The following is a 16830-nucleotide window of genomic DNA, read 5'->3' as shown; positions in this document are numbered from 1 at the left end:
CTAACGTCCTTCAATTCATATATCATTCTATGTGGCTATCAAATCTTAAAATGTATCTGTGACTTAACCTAATTACATGATGTTTATAGTAAAAATGTAAACAGCCTGGGGCTTTATATCAGAAACTAGCTGTACCCAGCCACGCGTTGCTGTGGCTCAGTCTGGTTAAATGGAAAAGAAAAGAGAAAATGCATGTTTGTGTCACAGGTGTGACATCTATATAATAGTAGGTATATAAAAACATGCGCGTATTTGAATGCAACGTTGTGTCAAAATTTCAAAGCAATTGGTGAAGAACTTTTGGAGATTTAAGATTTTGAACAAACGAACATTTACGTTTTTATTTATATAGATTATCATTTTTTTCTGCTACGTTTCCCAACCGTGGCAACTTTAAGGTATGTGGACCAACTCCCAGAATTCCCCAGGGTTAAGATTAGGGCAGGGGTAGGCAACTTTGGCTCTTTTATGACTCGTGGACTTCAACTCCCAGAATTCCTGAGCCAGCCATGCTGGCTCAGGAATTCTGGGAGTTGAAGTCCACGAGTCATAAAAGAGCCAAGGTTGCCTATCTCTGGGTTAGGGGAACCTAGGAGTTGAAGTCATACCTTAGAGTTCCTGAGGTTGCTACAAGGAAGTAATTTGTTTATTCAGATTGCAAGATTCATTACTTAAAAGGGATTATTATTAAAACACTGAAGCAGATTAATACACAAACTATGGCTCCCTAGTTTCTGTATTCCTAAATTCTAATTACAGGAGCATAATAACCTTTCACAGTGATACTTTACAAGAATAAAAGCTACAGAACAAAAATATTACAAAAAAGCCTGAAATATGAATTTATTTGCTTAACAGTATTGTTTTGGGAAGGCGACAATCTGTTATACTCTGTCAGGTCAGGATATAAAACAGACTACTTTGATAAGTGATCTGCACTAAGAATCACAAGAGGAGTGCAGTGCTAGTACTTTTCATAGAATCTTTGGTAACTAATGTCATTGGTCATGGCAGGGGCCATGCTTAAAGGCATTATTTTAGAGTTGTTTCAATGTTCCCTGAGAGATTGCACCAGAAGATAGTGATGGAGGAATTACCATTCTATATCTTAACTGCTAAATTACTATGTTCCATAGCATTCTATCTTGTTCCCTATGAAGTTAGATCTCAAATCTATACAGAACCATGATGAGATATTGTCAATATGCTGATAACACCAACCTCTATAGTTTCCCTCCCAGAAAGCCATTAGTACTCTTGAACACCACTTAAATTCTATAATGAATGGGAGCTGGGAAATACATTAACATTCAATTCAAAGGGGACAGGGTGATTTTGGGAAGCCTGTTTTACTTATTTACTTATTGATTTTTATCCCATCTTTATTACAAGCAAGGTGGTGAACATACACAATACTCCTTCCTCCTCTTATTTTCCCACAACAACCCTGCGAAGTGGTTGGGCTGAGAGAGAGTGACTGGCCCAAAGTTACCCAGATGACTTTCAGGAAGGTAAGATGTAAGGCAGAATCAAAACTTACAGTCTCCTGGATTTTAGGCCAGCATCTTAACCATTGCACCAAACTATTTTAGATGGGATTTCAGTTTTTGTGAAAGAGTAGGTCTTAAGCCATGCGAGACTTTTTTAAATTTCACCTATCATAAATTCTAGGGAGACAGGTGCACTAAAGAACAAAAATAAGATAGTGTAAAGAGCCCTGGTGGCACAGTGGTTGGAATGCAGTACTGCATGCTACTTTTGCTGACTGCCGGCTGCTAGCAGTTTGTCAGTTCGATCCTGACCGGCTCAAGGTTGACTCAGCCTTCGATCCTTCCAAGGTCAGTAAAATGAGGAGCCAGACTGTTGGGGACAATATGCTGACTCGGTAAACTGCTTAGAGAGGGCTGTAAAGCACCGTGAAGCGGTATATAAGTCTAAGTGCTATTGCTATATACTTCTTGCATGTATTCCTCTTTGCACCTTATTACATTTTGAGAAAACACTTTGGTCCAGATGTTTAAAAAAAGATGCAGAAACATGTTAGTTAAGATCTTGTAAAAAAATTTCAGGTTGTACAATTTATATTGTTAAACAGTTATTTCTCTCAAACCATTGTTAACTCTTCAGGATTAAATGCAATCCTACAGATATAAAACATTATTTAGGGGTTTTTTTAATTTCTTAATTGATGGCACTAGCAGTCCTGAATGGAAATACATTTCTCATTTTGGCAAACTCTATGAATTAATATGGATCATTGAAGGGATATAGGGGGTGTCCAGCATCTCTTGCTATCATTTTGTCTCCCACCTGTGAAAGATAAAAGAAAAGTATTAGTTAAAAGGAAACACAATTGTTTCTATTATTTCAAAGTGAATATAGCATTCTCTGAAATTTGACTTTATTTAATAACAAAGTCATCATTTCTATTTCTCTGAAAAAAATGGATACTTTTGTATCAATTGCAACCTAAAATCAGCACAATACTACATTAGATATGCAAATATAGCAAATATATCACTAAACTAACTACAGTTTAGGCATCTGAAGCAGCACAGCTTGCAGCTTGGTGTTTTTTTTTTAATATATAGTAAGAAATCAGAGAATAGAAACAAAAGCTTGGCGAGAACTGTAAATGTTTTAAATATTTACATTTGCTATATCAGATTTATCAATGTATAGTTTTGAAAAGAACTCTTTAAAAGAAACATGTTTGAAAACATCTACCCCAGTTCTCTTAAGAGAACAGGAAGGAGACATTGCACTTTTGCAGATGACCTTAACTAACATTTAGAATTTTGAAAAGGCTTTCAGTCAAATTGATACCACAGTGATCCTTTGCCATAACCAAACAACCATACAAATTTGATCTCCATGGAAGATTTTCTGCAGAGCAACTTCCCTTTCATAACTCTCAGAATCTTAAGTATTGGCAAGGCAGGGAAAGATGATGTGTCCTGGTGCAAGACTCTTCTCATAAGAGATGGAGGGAAGCAACTATGCAGGCTGATCTCATTCTTTCTCAATGAGTCTCTGTTGAAAGTATCTCACTTGTACATACATTCATAAGTGTTCTAGGCACATGAGTGTATATAGGTAGTCCTCGACTTACAACAATACATTTAGTGACCGCTCGAAGTTACAACGGCACTGAAAAAAGTGACTTATGACCATTTTTCACACGTACGACCATTGCAGCATCCCCACGGTCACATGGTTTATGTTCAGATGCTTGACAACTGAGTCACATTTATGATGGTTGCAGTGTTGTGCCGTGATGTGATCATCTTTTGCAGCCTTCTGACAAGCAAAGTCAGTGAGGAAACCAGATTCACTTAACAACTGTGTTACTAATTTAACAACTGCAGCGGTTCAATTAACAAATGTGGCAAGAAAAATCGTAAAATGGGGCAAAACTCACAACAAATTTCTCACTTAGCAACATAAATTTTGGGCTCAGTTGTGGTTGTAAGACGAGGACTACCTGTATATGCATTGGCCTTCTATGTAACTGATACCCAAATGAGACACAGGCATGTGACTTATATAGTAACAGTTTCCTAAATAAAAATGATAAATAATATTAATAAATATGATTGAAATTATTTCTAAGCACACAATCAGAAGTGAAATTGCTTAGTGTTTTAGGTTTCTGATGGTCTTAGAAGAAAACTAAGCACCTGGCAGTACTTCAGAGATTTAATGGTCAAGATTTTATGTTTTTATATCAGGGTCCTTCATCCATATGCTTATAGGAATAAGAACTAGAGCCATCTTCCTCTTTTCTAGAGGGTAGAAAGGCATGGGTAACTGGTGCACTTTTCATGACTGAGTCAAAATCTGTTTCACCCATGAAATAAACATTATTTGAAAACTAAAAATGCAGCTTTCAAGCTATGGCTGATTCTTAATAATGCTCCTTGTTATCCTAAGGACAAATTCTCATTACGTAGTTAAATATTGGCACATATCACTCTCTTAGGCCATTTATAAGAATCCATGAACTGATTAACATCACCAAGAATTTCCAAGAACAGATGGCTTCATCAAGTAGCTTACAAAGAAAAACAAGAGGAACATTTAAATAAACTATTGCAGTATGCAACTGAGATGACAGATAAGGCGATGAATATCAGTTTATGTAATACAGCTGAAAGTCACTGAATGACAATGTAATACTATATAACGATGCAAAAAAAATATTAAGATATAAACATATTCAGCCCACTTAGTCATGTTTTCTTCAAAAAAGTCAGCAAGCCCAGCAGCCAAGCTTGATCTTCAACCATTCACTAGTACAATGTTTCTCAACCTTAGCAACTTTAAGATATGTGGACTTCAACTCCTAGAATTCCCCAGTCAGCATGCAGACCAGCATTTCTCCAGCCAGCAGCCATCAAGCTGTCTGAGGAATTCTGGGAATTAAAATCCACATATCTGAAAATTGTCAAGGTCGAGAAATACTGTAGATATGAACAGATATCATCATCATTATCTATATCTACAGTATATTAATATGACCAGCGCAACAAAGGTAAAGGTTATATCTAAACGTATACTATTCTCAAAAATATATTCTGTTGTCTTATTATTGTTCGTTAGTTTTATTTTAATATTTGAAGTATTTTAATAGGATGAAACATGATTTCATTCCTTTAATTCTACTTTTCCGATATGGTCTTAAGTTTACCAAATTGTGAGAGTTTTGAAAGGCAACCTTTGTAACTGGCAACAGGGTCACTATATAATTTTGTTCTATAGCTCACAAGCCGCTAGAGGGCACACAGATTTTTACTTTGGAGAATTAAACATGAAAATATTGTTACTGGATGTTATGGATTTATTTGTACCTTAATCCATTTCTTAACTGCAACTTTTAATTGAAAACATTAACAAATATAGAGTTTAAACATGTATTTGTTTTTTGATAGAACAGGATAGACCAGCTGTTGAAGGGATAGGAGACTAAACACACTCAGTGGGTATTTTACAAATTTCAGTTTATTTTTATTTATTTGATTTTGTATGAACAGAAACAACATTTACCGTAACCATTGGCACAATATATCGCCAGTTTTTATTCAGGCCTTCAATAAAGCTCATCTCTTCAACGGTCAGGCTGAAGTCAAACACCTAAAACATGTAAATACATTTACTGTTAATTAAGGCTATGATTTTCACTGTTGCTGCTTCGTGAGCTGTCTTAATAGCTTAAAAATTCTGCTTGTGGAACACATGTAAATGCAAACAGGTGGAGAACATATCTAAGCTATCTACTAAGAGATGTGCAATGCTTCAGTGCCAAAGCCAAAAGATGCTTTGAAGTGGGAACGGGTGTGTATGCTGCATCTCCTTAAAGATGCAGCTTCTTTAAGGTGATGCAGATAGATGTGATATGAATGTGCCTGCCCATTCGAAAGCACATTTTTGGCTGCAGGTCTAAAGCATTGCACATCTTAACCACCTAAAGAAAACATAGTTTTTTGTCGGCAAGCATGCCTGGTATATAGAAATAATCTTTTTCAGTGTTTCTGACACTTTGTAAAAGATCTAAGTGTAAAAAAAAAATCTTCATCTGTAAAGTTTTATTATTTTTAAATTGTGAAATTATCTCCTTTGTGATGACTTCCATTGTCTAGCTACTTATAGCACTGTACAGAAATAGACCCAAACTTCAGAAACTTGGCGAAACTATTAATACAGGACATCTTGCAAGAAAACTGATACTGGAGACAACCTTAAAAAACTCACACTTTCTATTAGGCAGTGCTATATACTACACATTTGGAGTGTAGATTACAGAAATCTTATAATTTTTGCCTCAATGAGATATACAGCAGAAAAACAAGTACTAGAAAAGCAGCAATCTCTGAACACAGAGAAGCACATTCCTCAGTAGGAGTTCATATTAATAAAGTTTGTTTATTCCTTGCAAAATTTTCATCACAAAAAGCAACATTATATAATTTGGTGAAAACTAGTGATAGTGGACAATAGTGACTATTGTAATGAGTTCGGAAATTTGTGATCTTTCAGATATCCCTGTAATAATCTCAGCATCTCACACTATTGTCTATAATGGCTGAATTCACTGGAAATTGGAGCTCATTGACATCAGATTCACGAGTCCTGCTGTAGTAGCTTTATTAATATTCCAACAAGGGCTGAAGAGTTACACGGAAGGTGTTCAATCGTACGCTTATAGCTGAATGAGTCACAATATATTCAGGCATGTTACTGCAGAAGCTTTTGTAAAGTTCCAAGAAAGTACCATGGAGTTTGAAACTTTCTCAACAGGCCTAATATGCCATAGTTATTCAAGCAAACTAAGTCACAACACGACAATGAGAGGATAGTTCATGACTATAGAAGAAGTTTGACTTCCACTCGGGATTTCATCATCGTGAACTTTTGCAAAATCAAAGTAGCAGGTGATTCACCATGAAAAGGTAAGGCCAAGTCCTACAGAATCGGCTTCCTGAGTTAGGCTAGTGCAGGGGTAGGCAACCTTGGCTCTTTTATGACTCATGGACTTCAACTCCCACAGCTGGCTCAGGAATTCTGGGAGTTGAAGTCCATGAGTCATAAAAGAGCCGAGGTTGCCTACCCCTGGGCTAGTGCTGCCCAACTTACCGCCACCTTCCTTGACTGACAAGATGCCAAAGTGACAATTACTGATTTATTCTCCTGGATTAACTGTTCATTTTTCCCATAACCTAACAAATGTAACTGAATAGAAGATGCAAGAGCAATTTTCTTTGGTGGGTTAAACAAAAAGAATATTTTTTTCATAGACAAGAAATAAACTCAGCAATACAGTAATTCTTTGGAAAGAAAAGCACTGATATTCATTCTGCTTCCTATCATTGCAAAAAAGAGTAACTTTCCAACCATCTACAGATGTAATACCTCTCCAAGTAATATGTAGAAATAACATAAAAAGCTGTTAAACAAACAAAAATTTTGCAAATTATTCAAAATGAATCTCTCTGAGCACTTCAGGAGTATGCAAATAAGATAGCATTAATTGTAACACTTTCTAGATAGCCATAGATCTGTTATTTAATGATTTCTACATAAGAGGGCTGATAGAGAAGGGATTTATATTTATCCGATTTTTTTTCTAAAGCTTTTGAAAAATATCAAAGGGATTATAACAACTTCAAAAGGAAATTGCAGCATTAAAAACAACGTTTGAAGTGCAGTTTAAAGCAATACAGTAATATGATATCACACAGAAATGTTGGATTCTACTGGACCTATCAAGATCAAAAGGGAAACAATTTCCTTTAAAGTCTGGGAGGCAGAAGCTTACAAGTGAAGATCAATTAAATATATTGAATGCACAAACTGCAAGCACCAGATATATTAAACTAGTACAGTGTAGCAGGTAAAAAATATAACCACATAAACAAGTCTAGAATCTGTGGTAGTAAGATTCAATAGTAAATTAGTTGATCAGCTGGTACTTCAAACAAATCAGAATGTGCATGTGTGCCTTCATCAGCTCTAGTAAAATGATACCAGGACACATCAGATGAGAATTATATTCTTCCTATAGAGGTAGTCCTCAGTTACTTACTGCATTGGGACCCGCAACTCTATCACTAAGTGACACTGTTATAAAGTAAAACACCAGTGACCACACCTTACAGTATCAGTTCTGGGTGCAGTCATTAAGCAAACCATTCATTATACATAATATATGTGACTATGACTTGGGACTTCCTACTGGCTTTTCCATTGAATTTGCTTGTTGGAAGCCAGCGGTGAAGGTCGCAAAAAGAGATCACATGATCATGGGATGGTGTGACTGTCACACGTGTGTACCAATTGCCAAGCACTTAAACCATGATTGTGTAATTGCAGGGACACTGAGATGGCTAATGAGAGGACCAGCTGTAAACCTCTATTTTCAGTGCCATTGTAACTTCAAATGGTTGCTGAATGAGCAATCAATAAGCAAGGACTACCTGTACAATGCATTACCAAGGAAAAGACACAGCTAAAGCTTCAATACTGTTGACCAAAGCTGCCTACAAGTAATGTCTTTTTGCAAGTCAGTCGGAAGTCCCACTCACCTGAAGATTTTGGAGTATGCGTGCAGGAGTAACACTCTTGGGAATAACAACTACTTTCCGCTGAACTTGCCATCTGTTATAGAATTAAACAACAAGCTATGATTTTCTCATTCAGAATAAACAAAATCCAAAGTGCTCTATTCTGACAGGGAAAATATTTTCTCTACAAGGCTACACAATTTTAGGCTGAAAGTTAAATATAATGCCATTGTAACATAGAATATAGAATACTAATCAGGGTCCTCTGAATAGAACTTCAAACTGTGTTCCTAGAATCCGAGGCTCTTTTAAAAAAAACTAAGCTGCTTCCTTGCTTTTGCTGGACAGCCATTTGTCCGAAATGGTATAGGGTTTCCTGCCTGAGCAGGGGGTTGGACTAGATGACCTCCAAGGTCCCTTCCAACTTTATCATTTATTATTATTATTATTATTATTATTATTATTATTATTATTATTATTATTATTATTATTATTATTATTATTATTATTATTATTATTTAAAATGTATGTAAAGCACCTTATATTGCAAATCTTCATTTTAAACTACAAAGTTGTTTTCAACAGAATAAAAACATTAATACTGTATAATAAAATAATACTGTGCTATTAACAAAATATAATAACGTTTTAGTTATATAGCAAAAAAATAACATTCTTTTTCCTCTTCCTTATTTATTTATATCACTCCTTTATTATTTTTATAACTAACTTCAGGATGGCAAACATGTCAAATGCTCCTTCCTCTTATTTTTCCCACAACGACGACAACAACAACAACAACGCTGTGAAATGAGTTGGGTTGAGAGTATGAGTGGTCCAAGGTCACCCAGCTGGCTTTTCATGTCTAAGATGAGACTAGAACTCAAGTCTCCAGCTTAACCATTAAACCAGCTTCATTTCTCCCTTAGGGAATTTTTCATTCTAAAAAAAATTTGCATTATAAAGATCTCAGATTCAATCCCTGACATCTCTTTTATCAATGCTTCTTTGAAAACTGGAATGCCTCTGCAACTCTTTCGAATGGCCTAGGGCAGTGGTTCTCAACCTGTGGGTCGGGACCCCATTTGGGGTCGATCGACCATTTCATGGGGGTCGCCAAGCAAGGCTCTCCGCCATTTATTTTGTCTGCCATTTATTTTGTCCGCCATTTTTTCCCCTTTTCTGGCAGGTGCCTTACCTCCCTTGGGCTGGGCCAGCTGGTGGTCGGCCTGCTCCTTCTCTGCCGCTTGCCAGCTACGCCTTGGCCGGCGAAGGGGGCGGAACCACGCATGCGCGGCACTCCCGGGCAGGGAAAGTCCTCGACTTACGACCGGTTGGGTAGTCCTCGACTTACGATCGGTTTAGTCCTCGACTTACGACCGGTTTAGTCCTTGACTTACGACCGGTTGGGGTCGCGGCATTAAAAAGGTTGAGAACCACTGGCCTAGGGCTTGGCAGATGATGGCCTGACTTGTATTGGAATTATATTTCTACACTCTGTCTTTTCAAGCGGATATTAAATTCGCTTAGCCACCACAATCACTGCAATATTTCAGCACTACAGAATCAAAATTCAAGTGTTTACAAAATCAGGAGTGGTTGGTATCCTTTTGCCATCACATTATAACATTGTAACATCAATTTTTACTGTACAGTGTTTAGCTAAGTATATTAATAAGCAATATAAAGAGTTTTAGGTTTTAGTTCTCTGCTCTTTTAGATCTTTAATGCTGATTTCTCAACAGCTCATTTACTAATACCTGAGAAGAACCTGAGCAGGAGATTTGTTGTATTTTTCTGCCAGCTTCTTTATCCCTGGTTCTTCCAGCAATACTGGCTCATCTGGGTGCTTCCACATCCGGTCACCTGAACCAAGAGGACTATAAGCAGTTACCACCAGCCCCCGCTGATGGCAATGAGCTATTAGTTCTCTCTGGGCTAGGTAAGGATGACATTCCACCTATTAAAAGCAATATACAATAGTGAGCAAACTAGTGCCAAAAAATTAAAATCACTTTGCTGAAAGAGTAGATTTTAGAGTAATAAGTTCCAATCATTGGCAATTTAGGGGAAATTAAGTCCACCATGAACTGTGGGTTGGTGGCAAATGTGCAGCTAACATTCTGGCAGATTGTATTGAGCTAGAGTCTATACTGCATTTTTGTCTACCTTAGATGAACATTATGTGACAAATGAACTATATGAATAGAATCAAGATAATAAAACATTTTCAAGCTCTACATTCTTTTGGAGAAAAACCTCCTAATGTTAATGTAAAAAACATAATGGCAAAATGTAGAAATGCCTGTGATAGAAACTGTGTGTGGCTTTTAAGTTGTGCTGCATTAACTAGAAGCAAAATTACTTCAGCTACTGCATTATCTCCACTTTGCTTTACATTTTTCCCTCTCGTACCGACATTACAACCATATCAAGGTCCATACAAGAATACAAGATGTGAAACAGAAGGCCTCACAGAGAAAAATATGGAGATCACTTTTCTTCCTATACCTTCATTCATTGTGGCTGGAGTGGGACATCTCTGGCCCTCCTAATGCCCAGCCAGCTTGGCCAGTGACCAGGGATCAAAGCAGCTGCATTCAGCAAGATCTAAAGGTTCACAAATCCCCCATTCCTGTTCTACTGGATTTTAAATTGCTTCTATAAAACTAAGTAGTTCCATTGTTAATAAAAATGCAGTTTTGGCTCTCCAGCGGCTCATACGGAAACAAAGGAGCTCAACTGAGTGATGGGATTCCTTCTGCATATGCTACAAGGTAGAATATTTTGTCTCTGCCTCTACACTTTTAACACAAAGATACATCCTCAAATTACTTTGCAGGAGGGGGGGAAAGGTGCCCCTTCCCCATATCTTGGAAATGAGACATTAACATCAGAAACAAGGGACACTTTTTTGTGCTTTCTCCCTCTTTCAGGTTGGTTTTAACCAGTGCTTTTTTTGAAGAGAAAAAAAAAAGGTGCCGGAACTCACGTCATACAACCCGCCTTGCCTACCCTACAAGGTTCCGTCCAAAAAAGGTGCCAGAACTCCGTTCTGGGTGTTCTATGACAAAAAAAAGCCCTGGTTTTAACTAAAAACTATAGTGAGGAAGATATGTGATGCAGGAGGGAGAAAGCAAACATACCTGGAAAGCAGGAGCTGGAAAAACTGGCAGAGCAGAATAAGGAATAGGGATGAGACAGCAGAGTTGAGGTGAATGCTAATTGCCTTGACTACTAATCCTGCAAGCTATGGGTAGGAGGGAGGGCCTTGGCCAAATGAGAATCAAAGAACAGGTACACGATGTAGTTGTGAATGAAAGAAGAAAGTAATGTAACATTAGATATGTCTGCTTGCTGCCAACAGCAGGAACAGAGAAAATGATGCACTGTATAAATGACACTAATTTAGCTAATTTCTCAGTCCATTTTCCTGGAGTGGAATTAAGGCTGAAGACTGACCTGTTGATTTCCTACAATATAGATACGGCTCTTGATCTTCTTGATAGGATACAAGAGAATAGAAACTCCATATGCAGGAAAGAAAGCACTGAGATAGGACATGGGAAAAGCTAAGCTTTACTGTGAGTTGAAGATAATGTGAGGAAGCGCATAACAAGGGAGAAAGGAGAACTGGGGCTAGATGGGAAGAGAACTGGAGATAGTGGCCTAATTTTTTTGACGGATTGTGGAATGTTGCAAAAAAGACTTGAGTGGGCAGAGAAAGAGTGATGTTAACCGACAGATTTATGTTGGTGAAAAAGATGGATAAGATTTGCCTGAAGAAAGAAAAGACAGTGATAAATAGCAACTTTCTGCATCATCAAGGCTCCATGAAAAAAGAAGTGGTTTGGTCACTGCCATTTCTGGAGAAACTCAAATAGCTGAGAGATAATATGCTGAAAGAGTAGCAAACTTCACTGTATTTATGGGAAATCTGGACTGGCACTGGAACACGGCAAAAGCAGGTGGAATGGAGGACCAACTTCCAAAGGAGGAAAAGGAAACTTACAGCATGAGGGAGCACTCTTTTTTCCTAGAGGAGAGCCAGGAAGGGTACAGTGAAAAAAAACTAAAGATGGAATTGGAATGGAAGGTAACACTGACTTCAACAGGGAAGGGGATGAGTGAGAGAAGGGAAGGGATACCTGAAGAGGGTGCCCATGGCCCATTCTGCTAGCGTAACTATATTCTAAATGGCAGAATGATTATTCAAAAATACAAACAGGGTGGTGACTGGACTGAAAGGCTGGGGGTGCCCTGTACTGGGAGGAGAGTCAGGAGAGGACCGAATGGGAAAGGATCAAAGTAGTGACGGACAAAGGGAGTATGGGGCATAGTGAAGACAGACTGTTACAGAAAAAGGTAAATTGGATACCTGATACCAATCTCCATTTCTGTCCCCCAGTCCCAACTAAGAACCTGGATTCTGAATTGCAGGAGAAGTTGGCCTCAAGTTGATTCTTTTCAATTCCGGTTTTATTTAGAGTAAGAACATGTCCCTACATGGCCATGGGTTGGAGGAGGCAGCAGACATGCATGGGCATGTACCTTTAAGACTGGATTAGGTGAGAATGAAGGATTGCTTTTGTCTAAAAGCTGCCTGGTCAGGTTTTATGAATATACCAACTTGAAACCAAGGCTGGAAAAGAGGAGAGGCAATAACATTCAATGAGAAATTGATGTGAACAGATGCACTCTTGTAGTAATGACTACATCAAAGGTCCTGTACATGAAACTGGGTATCAAGGACAAGCAGGGGAACTGCTAATGTAGTATCATCCCTGCTGGCCAGCACGCTGCCTTCCAGAACTGCTTAACGTTGCCTAGCTGGTGGTTGATTTTTCCAGACAATTTCAAACTGTTGGAAGTATGTTATAGGACAACTTAGAAGTTTATGATTGCATAAACTTTGTTTATGTTTTGTTTATGACTGCCATGAAACCATGGCTTGCCCCAAGTTACTACAGTCCTTACTCAGACTGGAGTCACATGTTAGATTGGCTTTTACCTCAGACCAACTCAAAGACAATAATACCAATCCTTTAAAATGGTCAGATCACTTTCTGATATCCTTGATATTCAATGGCCACTAACAACCCTGTAGGGAAGAAAGAAGCATTAAAGGGTTGGCCCCAGGTCACTTATGAGTCTGCTTGGATTCAAGGGACAACAGCAGTCTACTGAGGAGTGTTTAATTGAGACTCTTAGTTGAATTCACAAACACAGAACTGAGGAAAATACTTGACAGAATGCCTGAGCATCCTCTCCCTGTGCATGGATCTGGGGGAGGGGGGAAGAGTCATCTTTGGTTTAGAGAGATGCTTCAGAAAGTAATACAGGAGACACCTGCAGCAATGGCAGTGAAAAATAAAAAGGGAAAGTGATTGAACGTAGGTGGCAGTAAGGGTGATAAAGCTTCAATATTTCTCCAGTTAATCTATTGGCAAAGGCCATCCAGCAACCTTATTTAATATGACCTAAATCATCGTTGGATCCTCTAGTAGGCCACTATGACCACTTTACTAGATATTTTGCAGACAAAATCACTCTAATCTGTTCGGATTAAATGTTTATAAAGTCTTGTGAGATGACAAAGGTAACATCTTACAAAGTCATCTGGGACTTTTTCAAGCCTGTGACAGCTGAGGACAGGAACAAAGTCCTCTCTTGGATGAACTTCACCACCTGTATTTAGATAAATACTCCTCCTGGCTAGTACATGTGAGGGGATGACAGGTTGGATACAGGAGTGGTGAATGAATCCTTGAGAGGATTGATGGTGCTGGCAGTTTTGAAAGAGGAAGGTGTGGTGCACCCACTGCTTAAGAAGCCACTTCTTGGCCCAGATATGTTGACATGCCTCTCAGAAGAAACACAACTTGTTTCTTTTACATTGCACTTCCATTACTCTAATCATAATCTTAAGAATCAATCACATCCTCTTTTCCTTCTTCTATCTTACCTGTAAAACTGCTGGCTTGACAGAAGCTATGCTGAGAACATCGTCAATCTGTCGACTATTGAAATTTGAAAGTCCAATAGCTTTTACCAAGTCTTTTCCCACCAATTTTTCCATAGCCTTCCATGTATCTTTGTAGTCAATATAATCATAACGCATTGTACCATCAGGATTCTTGGGGAAGAGATTATTTCCTCGCCTATAAAAAATAGTTAACAAATCCATTGGAAACACCATTAAGAACGAATGCACTTTTAAAATAATTGCTTAATTACTATTTACTAGTTTACATTTTTATCCTTATGAACTATATAAATTTTCATAGTATTATGAAATATACAAATTAATAGTAGCCCTCCAGAATGAACACGCAAAACAAAATACTTCCAGGAGTCATATGTAATTTTTCTTAGAGTCTTAGTACTATGCTGAACAAGTAACAAAACATCAACATTGTGATAGGAGTTGGATCACACATCACTTCCCCCACCACATTTTTTTAAAAGGAGTAAATTTCAGCCTCTCTCCCTCTCTGTTTCCCTGCCCTGTGCCCCAGGTTTAAATAAATAACAAATTATGGTTTAATCTCTTAATTTTTCTCTTATTAAAACGCACTCGAAGGCATGTGGCCAGTGCATAAGGTAGAGGTCTAGGTAATCCAGCTTTAGATCTTCCAGAGTCTTCCTTAAAGCTGGCTCCACGTCTTCTGGGTGGTGTTTGGTGTTCCATAGCTTTGATGTAACAAACAGTTCTTCCCTTTTGACAGCCTTTAAAAAGAACAACAAACAGTGAAACATTATTGCTTCAAGTATTTCTTAATACAAGTGAAGACATGTCACCAAAGAAGAGCATCAAAGATGAGCACTAACTTACATATCAGAGGCGTAGCGTGGGGGGTGCAGGGGGGGCCGGCCGCACCGGGCGCAACATCTGGGGGGGCGCGCTCGCACTCGCAGCTCTCTGCCCCTGCCTGTGCGAATCCGATCCGAGCCGCCGGGTCGCCGCCCACTGTGGAGGGGGGGGCGCAAATTACTTGCCTTGCCCCTGGTGCTGACAACCCACGCTACGCCACTGTTACATATTGCTCAATTCAATATCTCTGTATTAATATTTCATGTTCTATTTCTGGCTGAGAAGGAAGTGGATGAATCTGTGTAGAATGGGAGAAGCTTCATTCCAAAGTACAAATAAGTTCTAAAATTCTTACAAGATTGTTTAGATCTCTTAAGACATCTAAACAAACCCATTTCTATAAAAAGTGCTGTGTTTCAAAGTTTTAACATACCACCCTGTCGCATTTAACATAACTTTATGCCAAACATAACAAGCAAATTTTCATTCTGTCTAAATTATGTTTTGCATATTTTCTCCTTCTTTCTAATCCATACATTCACGTCCAGAGTTTTTTGCAGCAGGAACATGATCAAATTGACGATTAGATGCTACCCTGACAATAACTCTTCTTTTTTACATATTAAGAGTTCATCTTTTCATTTTAAGTCCATTCCATATTTATCTAGTCATAATCTATCTTAGTGTTCATTCCTCCAAGTTGAGTTCACTTTCTGATGATTTGAAGACTATGTCCATGTTTTCATGCTGCCAATAATAAAATAGCTTGCCCCTCCTACCTTCTAAGATTTTTTTTCAACCATTCTAGCCCAACTTTATGCCAAATATAGCAAGCAAATTTTCATTCTGTCTAAATTATGTTTTGCATTTATGTTTTATTACAGCCCAGCATTTTTCCTTACATCTCCCATTCAAGCAGTAACCAGGTCCAACACTCCTTAACTTCCAAGCTCAGAAAAGCTACCATCTGCTAAAACTCTTAATCGCTCCATCCTGATTTTAAATACTATTTTCTTCCTCACTGTGGATCATGTTTACTCAAAACAACCATGTATAAAACTGTTCTCATTATGCAATGATTTTTATGTTTCCATTATTAAGAATCATTGGGGCATGAGACAAGCTCTACATCTGATCAAGCGGTTTTTTTATGGCAGGTGGCACAACATAACATTTTACAAGCTTTTGTGTGCACTAGAGATTAAATTTTTTTTTAAAAAAAAAATATTAAACAAAATGAAACGTAGTAAGAAAAATAGTCCTCTTATTTTGTAAGAGTTCGGCTATTTAATTAAAAAGATATTTTGATGTGAATGGACATGTTTAGGGAAATTGTGGGCACTGCAGGACCACTGGGCATTATTTGATTTTGTGGACTGACTTTGTCAGGAATATGCAGCATACAAATATGACAAATATATAAATACATTTTGCCACCTTCTCATTTGTATGTTACATGCATTTCAGCTATAAAGATATCAAAATATAATACTTTATAGAAAATTGTTGGCATCCTGGGGTTTGTGTGGTACCAATTAAGTTCATAAAAATAACACAGGCAGTCTTTGACTTAAGAGTGCAATTGAGACCAGAATTTCAATTGCTAAACAATGCAGTTGTAGTCCCAGTTGCCGTTGTTAACTAAATCCCACAGTCATTAGCTGAGGCAACTTCCTGCTGGCTTCCCACAATCAGAGGGACTGATATAGGTTGAGGGACACCTGTATGCTGATTATGTAAGATATATGTCCAAAACAGAAAACAAGACATACTTCTTCAATGCATGATATATTACTGATTCATTCTGAATCTTAGGATTGCTTACTGATTAATATATATACATATTGTGTGTGTCATCTGTATTATGAATACGATCCTGGCCTTCACTTTCTGCTCACTATCTAATTTATTATTTATTTATTTATTTCTTGTATTTCTACCCCGCCCTTCTCCCTA

At 37.8% G+C, this 16830-nt stretch overlaps 1 protein-coding gene across 3 annotated transcripts in view; it reads right to left on the bottom strand.

Annotated features, from left to right (window-relative positions):
* Nucleotides 1–1941: 1941 nt before the first annotated feature.
* The window catches only part of AKR1A1 (aldo-keto reductase family 1 member A1), a 24045-nt gene continuing 9156 nt past the window's right edge, over nucleotides 1942–16830 (bottom strand). For all 3 annotated transcript variants that reach the window (XM_015811330.1, XM_015811333.1, XM_015811331.1), the window contains exons 4-9: nucleotides 14638–14789; nucleotides 14026–14221; nucleotides 9821–10020; nucleotides 8082–8154; nucleotides 5047–5133; nucleotides 1942–2310 (exon numbers count right to left, since the gene is read on the bottom strand). In XM_015811330.1, coding sequence (XP_015666816.1) covers nucleotides 2245–2310; nucleotides 5047–5133; nucleotides 8082–8154; nucleotides 9821–10020; nucleotides 14026–14221; nucleotides 14638–14789 — 774 coding nt within the window. In that variant the 3' untranslated portion in view covers nucleotides 1942–2244. The remainder of the gene's footprint in view (nucleotides 2311–5046; nucleotides 5134–8081; nucleotides 8155–9820; nucleotides 10021–14025; nucleotides 14222–14637; nucleotides 14790–16830) is intronic.

Source organism: Protobothrops mucrosquamatus, unplaced genomic scaffold, assembly GCF_001527695.2.
Source record: "Protobothrops mucrosquamatus isolate PMUCROS unplaced genomic scaffold, P.Mucros_1.0 scaffold39, whole genome shotgun sequence".
Lineage (NCBI taxonomy): Eukaryota > Metazoa > Chordata > Lepidosauria > Squamata > Viperidae > Protobothrops > Protobothrops mucrosquamatus.
This window is presented reverse-complemented; position numbering and strand designations above follow the sequence as displayed.